The sequence below is a fragment of the Abrus precatorius genome, unplaced genomic scaffold (genome assembly GCF_003935025.1).
Source record: "Abrus precatorius isolate BTA unplaced genomic scaffold, Abrus_2018 Scaffold9, whole genome shotgun sequence".
NCBI lineage: Eukaryota > Viridiplantae > Streptophyta > Magnoliopsida > Fabales > Fabaceae > Abrus > Abrus precatorius.
The window spans coordinates 33,294,321-33,311,024 of NW_020874439.1; the positions used below are offsets into that span (position 1 = coordinate 33,294,321).

Sequence of the window (16,704 nt, forward strand, 5' to 3'; positions counted from 1 at the left end):
ATTAAATTACTAATTTAATTATTCATAATTTGTAATGTTTTAAATAACTTAAACTAATATAAAATTTATTTTCATTAAAATAAACAAAATTTAATTGAAAAACATTATAAATGATTGTCACAAGTTTATTATGTTTAAGTATTATAAAACATTAAACCTTCTCAATTAATTATCTACTATTACCCACCTAAATTGAATTGCCATAGAATAAGGCTCGTTTTAGAAAAATTGATTCTCAATTTAAACCAAACAAGGCCTAAGTACATCTTAGATTAAAAAAAATCACTTTACAAATATTTTCAATTTTATATTTGTTATTCCCCCTATCTTATTCTTATTTCTTCATCACACCATTTGAGCTTCCAATGAGACCAAGCGCTTTCCCATTTCAAGAGGGGAAAAATAGCTTTATTATCGGTGGAAATAGAAGGTTAGGCCCCTTGTGAAACCAAAAAAGTGTTTTCAAGTTAAAGGGATGCATGAAGCTAAATTTGCTCTTTTTCTCTCTCCAAATATTACTCAACCTCAACATTAGCTACTACCGAGCACAAAAGTGCTTTAAGTTTCTTTCTTCTTTTATTTTAGGGGGGTTGTGATTTGAACAAAAGCAACAAGAGAGGAGCTTGCCTTAACCATGATTTGGGACTTCAACAAAAGTCCAAACATGTACTAGATTATGAAACATATTGGGTGATTAGCCACCAAAATGGGATAACAAATCAAAGAATGTTGTATGACACACGTGCAACAAAGTATTTCCTTTTCTTCGATAGTGCAATGAGAATTATGTTTGACATGATATACAATATATGTTATAAAGCAATTTAATGCAAATGAGTTTACTTAATAAATTCAAATGTTACAGCTTGATATGCAGCATCTCTGTCTAGTCTCCGATTCAATATAAGAATATACACTCTTCGGCAATGGAATACTAATTGCACAGCAATGTATCACGCGTAGCATTTCCAGTTGTTGGGTTCACTCTGTTACCATAAACAACTTGGTCAAAGATGAAGCATATTTACACAAAAAAAAGTGTGTAATTTATAGATTAAATCTTACCCATCAGCAACTTTGCAGAGATATTCACGTTGATCATCTCTTAGTGGCACATCCGTGAAATCTGGCTCCGACCAAGATAATGGGCAAACCAGTGTCAATCCACAAGTTTCCTAACATCAAATTTCTTGAATGAAGATGTAAATCTTCACTCTTATGGTGCTAACATGTTGACATTTAGCTAAAATTAGATGCATTTTACTACTTGTTTAGTATTAGTAATAACGAAAAAGTCTATTTATATTCTTACCATTACATATAAGTCTAGTTATGTCTTCTGCTCAAGCATATCATATAAAGGAAAAGTTAATAATTCGTAAGTAATTTGCAATTACCTTTGGAATAGGCATTCAGGCTTAATGTTATAATCCCAACAATCACAAAAACCATTTTAATAGGGTATATGCAGAATGCAAGTGATACTAACTTAGTGAGACCTAAGATCATAGAGATCAAAGTAAAGGAGAAGAGTTCCACAGAAGTACAGAGTCATTGTATATATTGAACAATGACAAGAAAATACCACTCCTATTTATAAAACAACCTAAAAGAATTATGTGCATATGCAGCTCAACTACAGCTTGCTACAGTTGGCATGCTAACTGATTAATTAATTCTAATGACTAGCAATTATTCAGTTACAACTTACAACTAATGATCAACCATTAACTTTTGGCTTCTTTTAGTATATTATATACATAACTACAAATATTGTTCAAACGATACTTCCTAATTTGATGAAATTTGTGTTTTTGAAATGAGGATTACTAAAACTAGGTAATATTGGAAAGTTAGGACTTATTCTGACAAACTCATGCTCTATTCTCTCTCTCTAAGCCCTTCCTATATAGTCGTCTTACACATTAGTTTATAGAAACGCAAGAATAGTTGTATCATGTTTGTCAATAATATGCATGACTTTAATGGTAATGCTGGCTTGGTTTTGGAACTAAGAATTATTTAATTAATCACCACTCAATACCAAAGTATGATCTTTGATAAAAAAATATACACACTCTTTTACCACTATAAATCCCTTAAAAATCCCATGTAGCACATAATAGTTGAGGTAATACTGCATACCAGCGCCTGTAATATTTGATCCCCTAAAAGATGTATTTCCTGTTGCAAGTGCACCTTCCAAGTTAGCATTGCTTAAATTTGCCTGCAGAAAGTGGTCATTCAAACAGAAGCCAACCGGACAAAAGTTGAGACATGGTAGAAAAAAAAAATCTTTAATTACAGTGAATTGAGGCACATTTTCCACTTCAAATAATCTACATTCCTTCGCATCTGATTATATCAATATATAAACTTTCGTTCTGTCTAATTGTATATGGCTCAAAATTATGCCAATGATCCATTATTTCTCTTTTTTAAATAAAATAGTAAAGGGCCAGAGAACACTTGATAAGTTGGTTTAGTAATTAATGCATTAACTATCTCTTGTATAACCACTCACACAATTGCCTTATGTTTGGTCACTGCCACTATGTAAAATTTTAAGTTGAATACAATACACAACAGAACAAATAAAAGCTTTCACATTGATACACTGTAACATATGGAGTAAGGGTGATATCAACAGGGAATAAGAATTTCAAGATGGCCTTGAGCAAATGATTCAAAATTAAATTCCCATTAGATCCTCCCCCTATCAGCACAGGAAAGAGTTACCTTTGTCACATTTGCCAGGGAAAAATCTGCACTCCTAAGATCAGCATCCGAAAGATCAGCACCTGAAAACAAAGTGGGAAGAGAATGAATGAATTCACAATGGTAAATCGTATTCCAAATATGTATAATACATTCATTCATTATAATGTTTAGTGGTGGCCAAACCTGTTAAATCAGCATCAAAGAAGCTAGCACCAATCAACTTTGCACCTTTAAAATTAGTTTGTCTCAGTATGGACTGTAACAGGCAAGTAAGTTAACATGTTAAACCTTGATCAAATGCACCACATTTGAGTGATCACATTATCAAATCAACTAAGTTAAACAAAATAAAAGGAAAAATAAACGAAGTTACACCGTTTTGAAGTCTTGCTGGATCAGTGTCTTGCCACTAAAATCCTTCCCAGAGAGATCTTGTCCTCTTGTCACCTCTTTCCCATACGGTCCACCACCCTATATTATTCACCATACCCATTATCCATCAACTCAAAAAAAATTTGATCTTGTTTAAATGGGGTGAAATTTCTCATATAAAAACTATAAAATGACAAGTTATCAGTACCTTGAATGCAAGTGCAGGATCAACAAAAATGAAGGAAGCAGAGAGAAGAGCAACCAGGGTAGCACTTGACAAGGATTCCCCTAATGGAAATGTGAGTTTTTGAGATGCCTGGCAACTTTGCTTTTTATTGAGTCCCTGAAGATGAATGGAATGAATCAAAGAGGGAATTGTTGAAGTTGAATAAGAGAAAAGTGTGTGTAGTATACGAACCAGAATGAGAGGAGAATGAAGAGCTTTGGAGGCGGTGGAGTTGGAGAGATGAAGATTGGGTTTAGAAGTGGAACACAATGAGACGTTCAGAACAAAAGCCATTCCTTGCAGTCACACACAACTGTGACAACTACCATGTGGATGTGGATAATGTTGCTTGCTCTCAGAATCATCACATCAGGTCCAAAAATATAAATATTCAAGGACACGTGTATAAATATTTTTTAGAAATTTTTTTTAGTATAAATCAAAACATGTGAGTAACAACCAATATGTTCAAGATGTTTGAGTAAAATTATCATAGAAACTGAGTAAAATTATTATAAGCGGTAACTTCTTATTGATTGATCTACATTTTAGGTAGTTTAACAAAATTTAAATACATGTGTTTAATATTTTTTATTTGAATTTATAATAAATGATCTTTTATTAAGATAAAATTTAATTAATAACACTAAAAATTACTCAAAAAATTATATTTAAATTTTGTCTGATTTTTTTTTGGCCTCCTCATTTTTTCTAAAGAAAAAACATTATTTACTAAAAAGAAAACAAAAGTAAGAAAATATATGTGTTTTGTGTTTTCTTTCTTTAACTTTTAGATGAGTTCCTTCATGGGGAAAAATTGGTAAAATCTCTTGTGCCTGAACATTTGAAGGGGCATCAGTCTGTCCACTCATCTTTAAATGAAATTTAATATTGTTTTTATTATATTTTTTTTATTGCAAAACGATTTCTTCTACATTAACCATTAATAACAAAATAAAATAAAATAAAGCCTTATATTTCAATAATTTTTTTTTATTATAAGACACTTTTATCTGTGATAATATCAATTTTTTTGTGAATTTATGATGATTGTTTCGTGATTTAAATTTTTTTTTTATAAATAACTTCCTCTCGTTTTATTTATGATAATTTTTAGTGTCTAGTAAATTAAAAAATATATATTTTATATCTTTTTACACGTAAAATAATTATTTTTATTAATTTTAAATTAATAAACAGTCAATTTTTGTTAGTGAAATAAACGGCCAAGTTAATAATTTATTTAAAAAATATATAAAAATATATTTCATTTCTAAAATATTAAAAAAAATTATGACTATTAATTTAAAAAATATACAATACTGATCACCTTTGTTTATATATTATTTTCTCCATTTTTCTGTTAACTCCCACTTGTCCCTACAATGAAAAACATTTGTAAAAGTAAAAAATAAAATAAAATTATAGTAACTTGCTATAATTATTGTCTCTGACCATCAATAACGTAAAGATATTTGTAAGTGCGATATGAAATATTCTTCTTAAAAAATTGTGTTTTTCTCAAAAATTAATTATGCGTAATTCAAATTTATTTTAGGCATGAGTATAATAAAAATAAAAGACAAAAGTATTAAAAAAATGCAAATGACAAAGTTATTCTTAATAAAAATTATGCAATTATACGTCTCTCAAGCATGAGTGATGTTAACCTATTTTTTAAAAACATCTTTTGTTAAATAATGATCATTCTCTTCCTTTTTATGTTTTTGTTTAAATTATATATATTTTTAGAGCATTCTCATATAAAAGATGTTACTAGTTATCAAGAAATTAACATTGCAATTGCTATCAATTGACTTGAAATAGGTAGTAAAACAAAATAAGTGAGTACTATACAAAGAACCAAAGAAACTTTCATTTTAATGTATTTATAGCTTAATGAAAATATACCATTGATCCTACACTATTTTTACTAATATGATTAATGAAAGAGTCATTTAATTTTAAAAAGGTAAAGCTTCTACTAATAGTAAACTATTGTCCTCTCTTACATTTATTTTTATATTGCACCTAATCTTTAAGATAACAAAATTATTAATATTTGTTGTCAAACATTATAATCATGCTCTCAAAATAAATTTGCAAAATTACTCCTTTGATAGTTGACAAAAATGATGAGTGATATAATTTGTTAAATAATGTATTTTTTTAATCAAAAGCACGAAATGAAAATTACTATCATAGATACATTAGGGGAATGTCAGCAATCAAATATAACAATTAAGCATTATTATTAGGTTGATATTTTCTTAGTTGTAATTAATACTCATTTACAAAAATGGAATTCAAGAATCAGCCAGCAAACTAAGAAACTTCCAATTTGTAGCCTAACTTTGGAGGCTACCAATAATTACAAAGGATTCAACATCAGTGATGTTTGTGAGTTTGTAAAGAGCCTTTGTTTTTATGATTTTGCTGACAAAAAAGACTTCATCTTATAATACAATTTATCTGTAAAAATTTGATAATATTGATGAATTATATGGATAATATTGAGCACAATAAACAAGTGCTATATATTTATTTTACGTTATGCCTGTTATTATTATATCTCACATATATCTTTTCTCATAATTACATTTTAGACGCAACCAAAATTATCCAAACTAATAAATTGTTTCAAATATATATTATTTTAATAAATTGTTTTAAAATTGATATTATTTTAGTTAAAAGGTGCAGAATGGGCCAGGGCCTTTGAAAGATTGGTCCATGTTACTTCAACTATTATTCGAAGTCTAATGCGTCGTTGTTTTATTTTAATGAACCAAGAAAAAAAAGTCCGGCACTTTTATTGTTTTAATTTTCAAAAATTGAATTTATTAAAAGATATTAAAAATAATATTCTTATATATATATTTATAGTTTTATCATCTTAAAATTAAAATAAATTAAAAACACGTATTTACGAGACATAAAAATCAAGAGTAATTTGTAATATTCATTCCATGGGCTTTTTAAAATTACATCATTAGACTAAACACTTACTTAAATTACATAAAATAAAAAGAAAGAATGTAGCATTATCATAATAATTTTTTTAATAGGTGTTCAAAAATACACATTACGAAATTAAAAAAAATTATGAAAAATAAGAATATTTATCATCTAAAAATTATTTATTTCATATTTTTATGATAAATTTAAATATTTAATAGAGTATATTTAATTTTTTTAAAATATATTTGTAGACATACATTAAAAAGTTGTTATTATAATAAAATTTATATAAATAAATAATAATAACTTATTTTTAACATGGTTTTTAATAATTAAATTTTAAATAATGAAAAATTACAAAAACAAAATTATTTAAAGCTATGTTAGCAACGTTCCTTATATAAAAAAATTATAGTTAAACAAACACATTTTTAATAATTAAAATTTATTAAAAATTATAAAAATAATTACGTGAATTTTACTTCTTTTTTTTTCTTTCAATTTTTAGATTAATATAGTTTTTAATATTTTTAATTTTTAATAAATCTTAACCACTAATAAAACGTGTGTTACTAATATTTTTTCTTTGCTTAATATTCAAATGGTGTGAACATGATTTTTGACTTTTTAAATTAAAGTTATGATAATAAAATTTATATAAATAAATTATAATATCATATTTTTTAAACACGTTTTTAATAATTAAAATTTATTAAATATTAAAAAATTACAAAGGAGAAAATTATTTAAAACCAGGTTTCTGACGTTTCTTATGTAAAACAACTATATAAGGAGAGAATTGTTTAAGCATCCCTACGCAATACCACATGGTGTGTACATGGTTTTTGACCTTTCTGAGTGAAAGAGAGTGAGAAGTAAGAAATGGCAGAAACAGAGAGCAGAAACAGAGGAGGGAGATGGGGTTTGAATGGAATGACCGCACTTGTGACTGGTGGCACTCGTGGGATCGGGTTTTCATTTTCTCTCTTTCTTTGGTTACTCGTCAAATCAACAATTCACATTCCTTTGTTCTTATTCTTTCTTTTCTGTTTCAGGCATGCCATAGTGAATGATCTAGCTGGGTTTGGTGCTGCTGTGCACACTTGTTCAAGGACCCAAACAGAACTTAACAAGTGCTTGCAAGAATGGCAAAGTCAAGGCTTTCGGGTTACTGGGTCTGTCTGTGATGTGTCATCTCCATCACAGAGAGAGAAGCTCATTCAGGATGTGGCATCCACTTTCAATGGCAACCTTAATATATTTGTAAGTATTACTCAAAATGTCAAGTCTATGATACCAAGACATTGGAGTCAGATATCCATAAATTAGATTAGATATGATTTATAGATCTATATGTGAGTGTAAGTTTGGTTTAACTTAGTGCATCTCTAGAAATAAGCTGAAAAATCTGTAATGCGGAAGATATAATTAGTAGCGTTAAAAAAAACATGGATCATGACCATTTAAAACGTGTTAAAATGTAGTTTCTATGCTATAGTTATTTTAAAATAAAAATCCATCATATTTTTAGTTTTTAAGATCACTTTTGAAAAAATAAGTATTATTGGAGCTAGTTAATCATCCTCCAACACCGTTGATGATATTTCTAACAAGTACATTGTTTATAGCTACATTTGTTTCATTTAGTAGAGCTGAAAACAATGTGTTCAAATGCCCCTTACTTGATACTATAAGCTTTCATCACAAATTAATGATTCACTTTGAAAGTAGTCTCCTTCCATCAAATTTACCTGTCATTAATCATACATATGCATGACTATGTGCTTTAGGTCAACAATGTTGGAACAACCGTAAGAAAGCCAACCATTGAGTACACTGCTGAAGAATATTCAGAGCTGATGAGAGTTAATTTAGACTCTGCATTTCATCTGTGCCAACTTGCATATCCTCTTCTCAAAGCCTCTGGAAAGGGAAGCATTGTGTTCATTTCATCTGTTGCTGGTGTTATGAGCTTAGGTACTGGATCTGTCTATGCAGTAAGTAAAGGTGAGTAATATACTAGCTTGGTTTTTTCTTTCATATAGATGTGATTAATAAATTGTTAGCACATAAAGAGAGACTTATATTTTTTGTTCACTGAATTTTCAGCTGCAATTAATCAGTTCACAAAAAATCTGGCTTGTGAATGGGCAAAAGACAACATAAGGAGCAATTGTGTTGTGCCATGGGCAACCAGAACCCCACTTGTTGAACATGTAAACTTTTTTGTTTCCTATATTTTTTTCTGAGCAGTTTTCCTTTCTACAAAGGCCTTAAAAAAATATTATTCAGTAGACAAAGGCATTAGCTAACCATCCAATTCCTGCAGCATTTGAAAAATGTTTGTAAGAAGCACTGATCTAATTGAACCACTTTCATAGCTACACCAAAAAAGAGATTTTTTATTGACATTCATCATAAACTTTAATATTTGCATGTTATATATAATGAACTCCCAAAATCAGAAGCAATTTACATTTTTGTCTGCATAATACTAAACCACTACTTAACCTAACAGGCAGTAGATTTTAGAATCTATTAAGGTCTGCTAGTGCATTGATCGATTATTAAATTATAAATTTCGGCGACCTCAATTTTACATCAGAGTTTAAGTATTTAAAAGTAATAAAATGTTATTAAAAATATGAAAGTATAATAAATATTTTTTAATAAAATTTCAGGATTATTAACTGCTTAAACTCAGTTAAGTAAGAGCTGAAGTTAGAGCTTTTGCATTTGATAATAAGTCAAATTTTATTGTTCCTTGAAATTTTTGTACTATTTCCTTCTCTTAGTTAAAAGCTGTTTGGAATGGCATTTTTTTTTTGTAGTTGCTCCAAAACCAAAAGTTTGTGGATGATGCTATGGCTCGAACTCCTCTGAAGCGCATTGCAGAACCTGAAGAAGTGTCATCCTTGGTGACTTTCCTTTGTCTGCCTGCTGCTTCGTACATCACAGGACAAGTTATTTGTGTTGATGGAGGATTAACTGTGAATGGATTTCAACCCAGCATGAGAATTACTTGAATCTCCTTAACTCCTCTTCCTTGGGACAAATGATTCTCATCTCAATTCAACAAGTGTGTCACACGTGATGATCTTGATTTGCAATTTCATTTTCTCTCCCTTTTAATAGTGGATGGTGGTCATATTTAACTCATGAACAGCTTATGTAATAAGTGACACGTCCAATTTTTCATGTCTTTTTCTTTCGTAACATGGGCATATGACTCTTACTTATTAACTCTTTGTGATAAGTTTTTGCCAAAAATAATTGTATTGGATAAAGATCAACTCAGTCTTACTTGTTGGAAAAGGAAATCGAGTATCTATTTGGCATAGGCCGAATACTCCTCGTCAGGATTAAAAAGTAATTAATTCAATTAAGGGTAATAATCAAAATATTATTTAAATCAGGAAAATGGGCCAAAGTATAAAGTATAAAGGCTGACTCAGCAGGCCTATCAGCCCAATACAATGCCTATAAAAGGAAGATAGGAAATACAGGTAGGGGGTTGACTTCTCATTATTAAATAGCATTTATTACTCAGAACCGAATCCTGACTTCATTATCGGAGTGTCTTTTGCAGATATCCTTCCACGTCAAAGTAGAGACTTGAAGACCTGTGTTATCTTGACAGGAACAATAATTAAAATATTTTTACCAAAAAAAAATTAAAATGTAGTTTAACCCTCCTTATATTTCTTATATTTATTTCAAACTTTTTATCTTCTATATATCTGTAAATAAAATCAAGATATATTATTAATTAACCATGCAAAAATTTAATCAACTAAATATTATTCAAATATTCTTCTCTTTAGAAATTATAATAATAAAAATTAAAATTAACAACTTAGTTAACCGATGATAATAATAATAATAATAATAATAATAATAATAATATTATTATTATTATTATTATTAAAATATATATATATATATATATATATAAAAGTTAAATAGATTGTGAAATAAATCATACATATATTATTTAAATTAAAAAAAGTATGCATGATTATTACTTTATAAAAATTAATTGAGTGAGATGATAAGAAAATTCATTTTAATTATCCAAAACAAAGCATATCAACTTTCATTTTATTTTATAATTTAATCTTATTTATGCTAGTTACAAACTTACAATTCAACTAATGAATTCAATTATGAATCATAATCCAATACCATTTCAACAACATCCACTTTTTAAAAAACATTCATCGGGGGTATTTTTGGAAAGAATAATAATCAGAACTAAAAAAATTTCAAGCATCGAAATGGAAGGACACGTTGAGTTTTGAGGTTTGAGGAATCGTGATAAAGCAAATGGAAACAAACAATTGAAGAACATAGAAATGGCAGCTGCGAAGAACGGTAACCAGAGAGCCTTAAGATGGTCCCTTAACGGAATCACTGCTCTCGTCACAGGTGGAACTCGTGGAATTGGGTCAGTTCTTTTTTTTTTTCATGGAAATACAGTATTTTGATCCTTACCCATTTGAACTGTGGCCACAAATTTCTACATTTGGCTATAAAAAGTTGATCTTTTTGGTCTGAACCAATGAAAATATGTTCACTTTCAGGCATGCCATAGTGGAAGAGTTATGTGGGTTTGGTGCCACCGTCCACACTTGTTCCAGAAACCAAGCTGAACTTGATAAGTGTTTGGATCAATGGCGTAGTAAGGGCTTTTTGGTTTCTGGGTCAGTGTGTGATGTGTCATCTCCACCCCAAAGAGAGAAACTCATTAAGGATGTCACTTCCATCTTCAATGCCAAGCTTAACATTTATGTAAGTTGAGACCTTATTTCTAATTTTTGGTGTTAATTTGTTTTGGAATATATTGCTTTTAAGAAATAAGCATTTATTTTTTTAAAATTTGTATAACACTACATATAATTAAAATCTATATATAATAAGTTTTTATTAAAAAGTATAAAAATGCTATTAAATGATTAAATTTTTAATAAAAATGTGTTATTTATTAAAAAAAATTTATCATGGGTAATATTGTATGAGAAAAAGAAAATAAATAAATAAAACTAATATCATAGGGAGAGGTTTGGTTCCTTCTAACATGACATAGGTGAACAATGTTGGAGCAAACTACAGGAAGCCAACCACTGAGTACTCTGCTGAAGACTATTCAGAAATGATGGCAATTAATTTAGACTCTGCTCACCATCTGTGCCAACTTGCATACCCTCTTCTAAAAGCATCTGGAATGGGAAGCATTGTGTTCATTTCATCTATTGCTGGCGTGGTGAGCTTAGGTACTGGATCTATCTATGCAGCATGTAAAGGTGAGCTATCATGTTACTTCATAATAATTTGTTTTTTTAACTTGGTTGTTGTAAAATGTTGGGGTGATCAAGGGCACTGAATGTTTCCATTCCAATGCTATTTTCAGCTGCAATCAATCAGCTTACAAAATATCTGGCTTGTGAATGGGCTAAAGACAACATAAGGAGTAATTGTGTTGTTCCTGCTACTACAAACACACCACTTGTTGAACATGTAAGGCTCTTGCTTCTTATTGCAGTTGTAGTTAGCTGCTTTCCTTTTGATTGATGGGTTCAAACCTCAAAGATAGACATTGACTATCCTGTGCACTTCTAGTGACATACCACATCTCCAAGGCTTACAATTATAAACTAATGTTAGAGATATAATATAAGGTCCAAGATAATAACTCGAACATTTGATACTTGGAATTGAATTAAATCTTAGGAGGTTATATTACTCTTCTGTAATATCTATCTATGCCATATACAATTTTGAGTGTGTTGAAAACACGTTTTCTTATCTAGAATCACGTTGAATAAAAGCAAATTTGCTTGCATTATTGTATGGTTGTACCAACATGTTTGGTTGGTCTAGGTCAAAATTGATTAAGTATTAAACAAGAAAATAAAAGAATTACTAACTAAATCATATAGATAAGTATATTAGTGTTTAAATGATCATGGTAAATACTGTTGTCAAAGGAAAATAAAAAATTCATATAAAAATATTAACAATAAATCATAAAAATTTAATATTTTTATTTTAAACTAACTACTTAAAAACTAAAGTCGATCGTTTCTTTAATGCGGATTATCTTTAAGACTCGGTTTGATAAATATTTCATATACTGTTGTTGAAGCTCAACCCTCTAGATAATGTCTATTGAAATCTGTATTTCACATGAGCAATTAATGCTATTGGGGTGGTCACAAATTCAGCTCATCCTTAAATCTCTGTGCATGAAAATTAACTGATTGTGGGATCTAGTCAGGAGTGTAGTAAATTGTAGTCTATAGGAATTCAGTAATACTAAAGGTCCACCCAATATTACTGTTTATTCAACAGTACATAATTGTCATCAAGCCTGTGCTCAACCTTTTGCTGAAAACATGTCAAATAGATATAACTAAGCTATTTGCCTTCCGCTTTTTATGTATTTCTACTTGTTTGAATAACATATGCACAGGTGTGTGGAAATTTTGAAATAGTATTGAGAGTATGTGTTATTCATACTAGACACTTGTACCATGTTAGCCTTTTTCCATATAACACTACACTGGTGAAACTTGAAATTTCAATGGCATGTGAATTTTACAACTTGTACAGTGTGTTTGACTTGAGATACTATCAAGACTTCCTTTTCAAATAAATTACCTAATTATGAAAGACAAGTCATAGTAGGAGTCTGCATTCCCAAACAAAGTGAGAGTTTATATTACCTAATTACCATACTACCTTTTTATGTATTGCTACCAATCTTGTCTTCAAATCCTTTGCTAGTTTAAAGATCATACATATTATAATTTATTTAGAATCCAATGCTGTATGGCTCTTGGATTGTCTGGTTAAGCTGTAAGATTTCAAGATTTCATGTTAATATCACATTTGCAAAAGGACAAAGCTTTATGATGATGTCTATTCATTTTTGCTGTACTTTTTAGACTGATACATTTTTCAGATATTCTGAAATAAAACTTTTTTGGTTTCTTTGCAACAATTGTTTGTCACTCATCTGTTATGATAGCTGCTACGCAACCAGAAGTATGTAGATGAAATGTTGTCTCGAACTCCTCTCGGCCGCATCGCGGAAGCCGAAGAAGTGTCATCCTTGGTGGCTTTCCTTTGTCTGCCTGCTGCCTCTTACATCACAGGACAGGTTATTTGTGTTGATGGAGGGTTAACTGTGAATGGATTTCAACCCAGCATGAGATTAACATGACATTCATGTACTTCTCAGTTTATTGTTCAAATGTGTTTCATCTTTGGAATATAAAAGATCCTTTAGTCTTTCATTGGACATTTCATTTAATTTCATCCTTGGTGGTTTTGCTTGCCTGAAGACAGGTTATTTATGTTGTTGGAAAACAAACCCTGAAATGATTTAAAACAAGCTTGAGAATAACACAACATTCATGTGCTCATTTGTTTATTTTTTATCATATTTGAAATAAAGGATCTTTTTTCTTTTGTAAGAATTTCTTGTTTCTTCCTATCCATGAATAATCATTATAATAAGAAATTTTATGAAAATAACGCCGTGTAATTTATATAGTCGACTAAATTTCATCTAATAAGATGACACTTAATTATTGTTTGTATAAATTTTTTTATAATAACTAATATCTCTGTAAATTTAGATTTTTATCAAATTTAATGATATGGTGTAATCCACATAATCAATCATTCAGAAAAAAGAACTATATGCATTTTATGCAGTTGTTTGTATTCATCACTATGTGCGTCAAACCTAGCTTAAAGCAGTTTCTATCAAGAAACAACGACTTTGGTTGCCATTGCAATTGGAGGATATTATTTGCACCCTATTCTTTAACATTTTCACTTACACGTGGCAAATCTGAGTTAAACATAGACTCACTCAACAGATTTTGCATAGCCCTTAATGAGCATCAAATAGTGGTCAACTCAGTGTACAAAGCATTGTTTGCAAAATGTAGGGACCATTGGCACTGGTCATCTGACACTTACATAGGGATAAAATTGCATTCAAACTTGACATTTAACATTTTAAGGTTGTGTTGGCATCCCTCCAAATCAAAGCTGACCTTGTTTCACTTTATATTAATTTCTCCACGGGTATCTTAAAAGAAAAAAAATAAAGAGATAAAATAATTTTTTTTATAAATTAAAATCTAATTTTTTAGTGTATATTTAAATCAATATAATAATAATTTATATATAATAAATCTTTATCAAAAAATAAATATTAAAAAATTTAATGCATTAATAACAAAATCTTGCATTATACTTTTAAAGAAATTGAAGACAACTTTTAGAAAAGAATAAGATAAACAGGATAATTTTAATTAGTAATTTTTTTAATTTGTATAAATATTTGTTAAAAAGTTTATTTAAAATTATATTTTAAAAATGTTTAGATGAACGCATTAGATATTTTTTTGGGCAAACTTTGTTAATTGAAAGATGACAGCACCTATGGAGCTAGCTGAGACAGATTGGGTACAAACTTTTAAGGCAGTGATGAATAAGGGTTAGGTGAATAATGAATGCAGCACTCTGCTGAGTTAATATAAATGAAGGGCGGCATTGAAGGCAGTGAATGACATAGAGAAAGAGAAGGTGATGCATTCCAAACAATCTCACTGATGATCAGAGATGAAGCATTCTCTTATGCTTCTGTATGTATCATATGACACGACATCATGGATCCTAGGAAACAAGATATGCTGTCTTCATCCGTACAAAACCTGGTTTTAGTTGTAAGCAGTATCACATCATCGCCAACAGTATTGATTTAGGGGTGGTTCAATATACATCTTGTTAAAATTTTTATTTAGTATTTTTAAAATAATAATTAAAATTATTAAGATAAATTAAAAACTATTTATTTCAATAAATTATTCCATTACATAAATTCTTATTTTAATTGTTTAAAACAAGAACAGTAATGTTTTTTTAAAAAATATTAAGTAGTTCAAATAAGTAAACTTTATTAAAAGAATTATTACATCTTTATAATTTTAAAATAATAATTTATCACATTTTTAAAAAATATTAATACTCTTTTCAGTCTTTTTTATAAAGTTAATCAAATATATTATTTTTTGTCCTAATTATAAAAATATAGAATAAATTTAAAATATATAATTGTTAAATTTTTTATATTTTTTATTATTAAATATATACTTACAAAGTAATAATTATATTATTTAATATTATAACTATTTTTAGAATAAAATTTATATTTATAAAAATATAAATATTTTAATTATATTTTTTGGTCTTAATAACTTAATTTTGTTTTTATAAAATGACTAGAATAAATATTATTTATTAGAAAAAAATTATTTAAATTAAATAAGATTATTATAGATAATAATTTTTTTTATTAAATACCTAATATAATCATAGTAATTAATATTCGAAATCACATAATAATATGTTACATTTAAAGAGTTGTTTAAAGGGAGTTTTGAAGGAAAAGGAAAGTGATGGCATAAATTTATATTTTAAATAAATAAATTTAAAATTAATATATTCTTTCTTCTATTTTCTTTTAAAAAAATATTCTCTCAAACGTACCCTAAAAGTTAAAATTTAACTTTAAATGCAGAAAATATGAAAAGAGTTTAAAATAGAAATAACTTAGTGATATGTTTAGTTTCCTAAGGAAGAGGGTATGTTGATTGGAATGCAAGTGCAAGTTTAAAAAGGAAGCACGCGTCATAGTAAGTATGAAATTGCAGTGAGGAAGTGCCATTTGCTGGGGTTGAGTTGATTCATAGTGCGGCTGCTAAATCCCGGAGTGAAGATGCACCAAAAACCATCTCATTCTAAGCTATGGCATGCCTTGCGCGTGTCACTTTCGCTAACCATGCCACGTTCTTCTGTCATTTACATAGCTGTCTATCACCACAAACCATCACACTCCAAGAAATTGGAGTATGTTCAAGTTACTCACATTTCAAATCTTTATGTCTTTATCTTTTATTTTATTTCTTCTCTGTGTTACCACTTTATATTTTAATCAAACACTTGTGTTACAACTTGCAACAACAATAAATACCATTGCCTCCTTAGTGAAGGTTACTGCTACCCACCCACCAATTCAAATTCCCATAAACATATCATGCACATAATATTCTTTATTTACGTTCTTTTTCTTTTTCTTTCCTTCACTCCCCTCAACTAATTGCATATTCCTTATTTTCAAATGTTATCTTTTTAGTTTTTCTAGATGAAAATGTTTTACATTTTTATTTTTATGAAACTTTCTTTGTTAGCGGCTTTTGATAACTCTCACAATGGATTTTTAAAACTCTTTGAAATCTTAGAAAATGAAATAAAGTTTAGAATATTTCTGAAAAATTGTACTTTAGATTATATCATATATTAATATCAATTCTATCGTATTCTTATAAGAAAAGCAAAAGAAGGTT

At 28.8% G+C, this 16,704-nt stretch overlaps 3 protein-coding genes across 9 annotated transcripts; 2 read left to right on the plus strand and 1 right to left on the minus strand.

The window, feature by feature from the left end:
• Positions 1-716: 716 nt before the first annotated feature.
• Positions 717-3,679, minus strand: LOC113849786 (thylakoid lumenal 15 kDa protein 1, chloroplastic). Its single transcript, XM_027479953.1, has 8 exons — positions 3,512-3,679; positions 3,302-3,436; positions 3,097-3,192; positions 2,905-2,977; positions 2,740-2,801; positions 2,146-2,227; positions 1,066-1,126; positions 717-986 (listed from the first exon to the last, which is right to left on the minus strand). The coding sequence occupies exons 1-8, from the start codon at positions 3,611-3,613 to the stop codon at positions 935-937; spliced, it is 663 nt and encodes a 220-aa protein (XP_027335754.1). The 5' UTR covers positions 3,614-3,679; the 3' UTR covers positions 717-934.
• LOC113849785 (tropinone reductase homolog At5g06060-like) lies at positions 2,973-9,562 on the plus strand. Of its 5 annotated transcripts, XM_027479952.1 has the most exons (6): positions 2,973-2,986; positions 7,198-7,251; positions 7,336-7,543; positions 8,071-8,287; positions 8,390-8,496; positions 9,112-9,452. In XM_027479952.1, the coding sequence occupies exons 1-6, from the start codon at positions 2,973-2,975 to the stop codon at positions 9,304-9,306; spliced, it is 795 nt and encodes a 264-aa protein (XP_027335753.1). In that variant the 3' UTR covers positions 9,307-9,452. The 5 variants fall into 5 exon arrangements, with proteins under 5 accessions (XP_027335753.1, XP_027335748.1, XP_027335749.1 ...); XM_027479947.1 differs by lacking the exon at positions 2,973-2,986 and having other exon boundaries at positions 7,113-7,251; positions 9,112-9,562; XM_027479948.1 differs by lacking the exon at positions 2,973-2,986 and having other exon boundaries at positions 7,138-7,251; positions 8,390-8,508.
• A 950-nt stretch (positions 9,563-10,512) lies between these two features.
• Positions 10,513-13,704, plus strand: LOC113849783 (tropinone reductase homolog At5g06060-like). 3 transcript variants are annotated; one of them, XM_027479946.1, is made up of 6 exons: positions 10,513-10,727; positions 10,864-11,071; positions 11,367-11,583; positions 11,691-11,797; positions 13,188-13,199; positions 13,326-13,550. In XM_027479946.1, the coding sequence occupies exons 1-6, from the start codon at positions 10,636-10,638 to the stop codon at positions 13,503-13,505; spliced, it is 816 nt and encodes a 271-aa protein (XP_027335747.1). In that variant the 5' UTR covers positions 10,513-10,635; the 3' UTR covers positions 13,506-13,550. The 3 variants fall into 3 exon arrangements, with proteins under 3 accessions (XP_027335747.1, XP_027335745.1, XP_027335746.1); XM_027479944.1 differs by lacking the exon at positions 13,188-13,199 and having other exon boundaries at positions 13,311-13,704; XM_027479945.1 differs by lacking the exon at positions 13,188-13,199 and having other exon boundaries at positions 11,691-11,821; positions 13,329-13,550.
• The last annotated feature ends 3,000 nt before the right edge of the window (positions 13,705-16,704 follow it).

Coding starts and splice junctions, on each gene's coding strand:
- LOC113849786 (XM_027479953.1), bottom strand. CDS start 3,613: ATGGCTTTTGTTCTGAACGTCTCATTGTGTTCCACTTCTAAACCCAAT. Junction 2,978..3,096: donor TCCAGCAAGACTTCAAAACG/GTGTAACTTCGT, acceptor TGCCTGTTACAG/TCCATACTGAGACAAACTAA. Junction 2,802..2,904: donor CTTTGATGCTGATTTAACAG/GTTTGGCCACCA, acceptor CTTTGTTTTCAG/GTGCTGATCTTTCGGATGCT.
- LOC113849785 (XM_027479948.1), top strand. CDS start 7,163: ATGGCAGAAACAGAGAGCAGAAACAGAGGAGGGAGATGGGGTTTGAAT. Junction 7,252..7,335: donor GGTGGCACTCGTGGGATCGG/GTTTTCATTTTC, acceptor TTTCTGTTTCAG/GCATGCCATAGTGAATGATC. Junction 7,544..8,070: donor ATGGCAACCTTAATATATTT/GTAAGTATTACT, acceptor TATGTGCTTTAG/GTCAACAATGTTGGAACAAC.
- LOC113849783 (XM_027479945.1), top strand. CDS start 10,636: ATGGCAGCTGCGAAGAACGGTAACCAGAGAGCCTTAAGATGGTCCCTT. Junction 11,072..11,366: donor ATGCCAAGCTTAACATTTAT/GTAAGTTGAGAC, acceptor AACATGACATAG/GTGAACAATGTTGGAGCAAA. Junction 11,822..13,328: donor GGCTCTTGCTTCTTATTGCA/GTTGTAGTTAGC, acceptor CGCAACCAGAAG/TATGTAGATGAAATGTTGTC.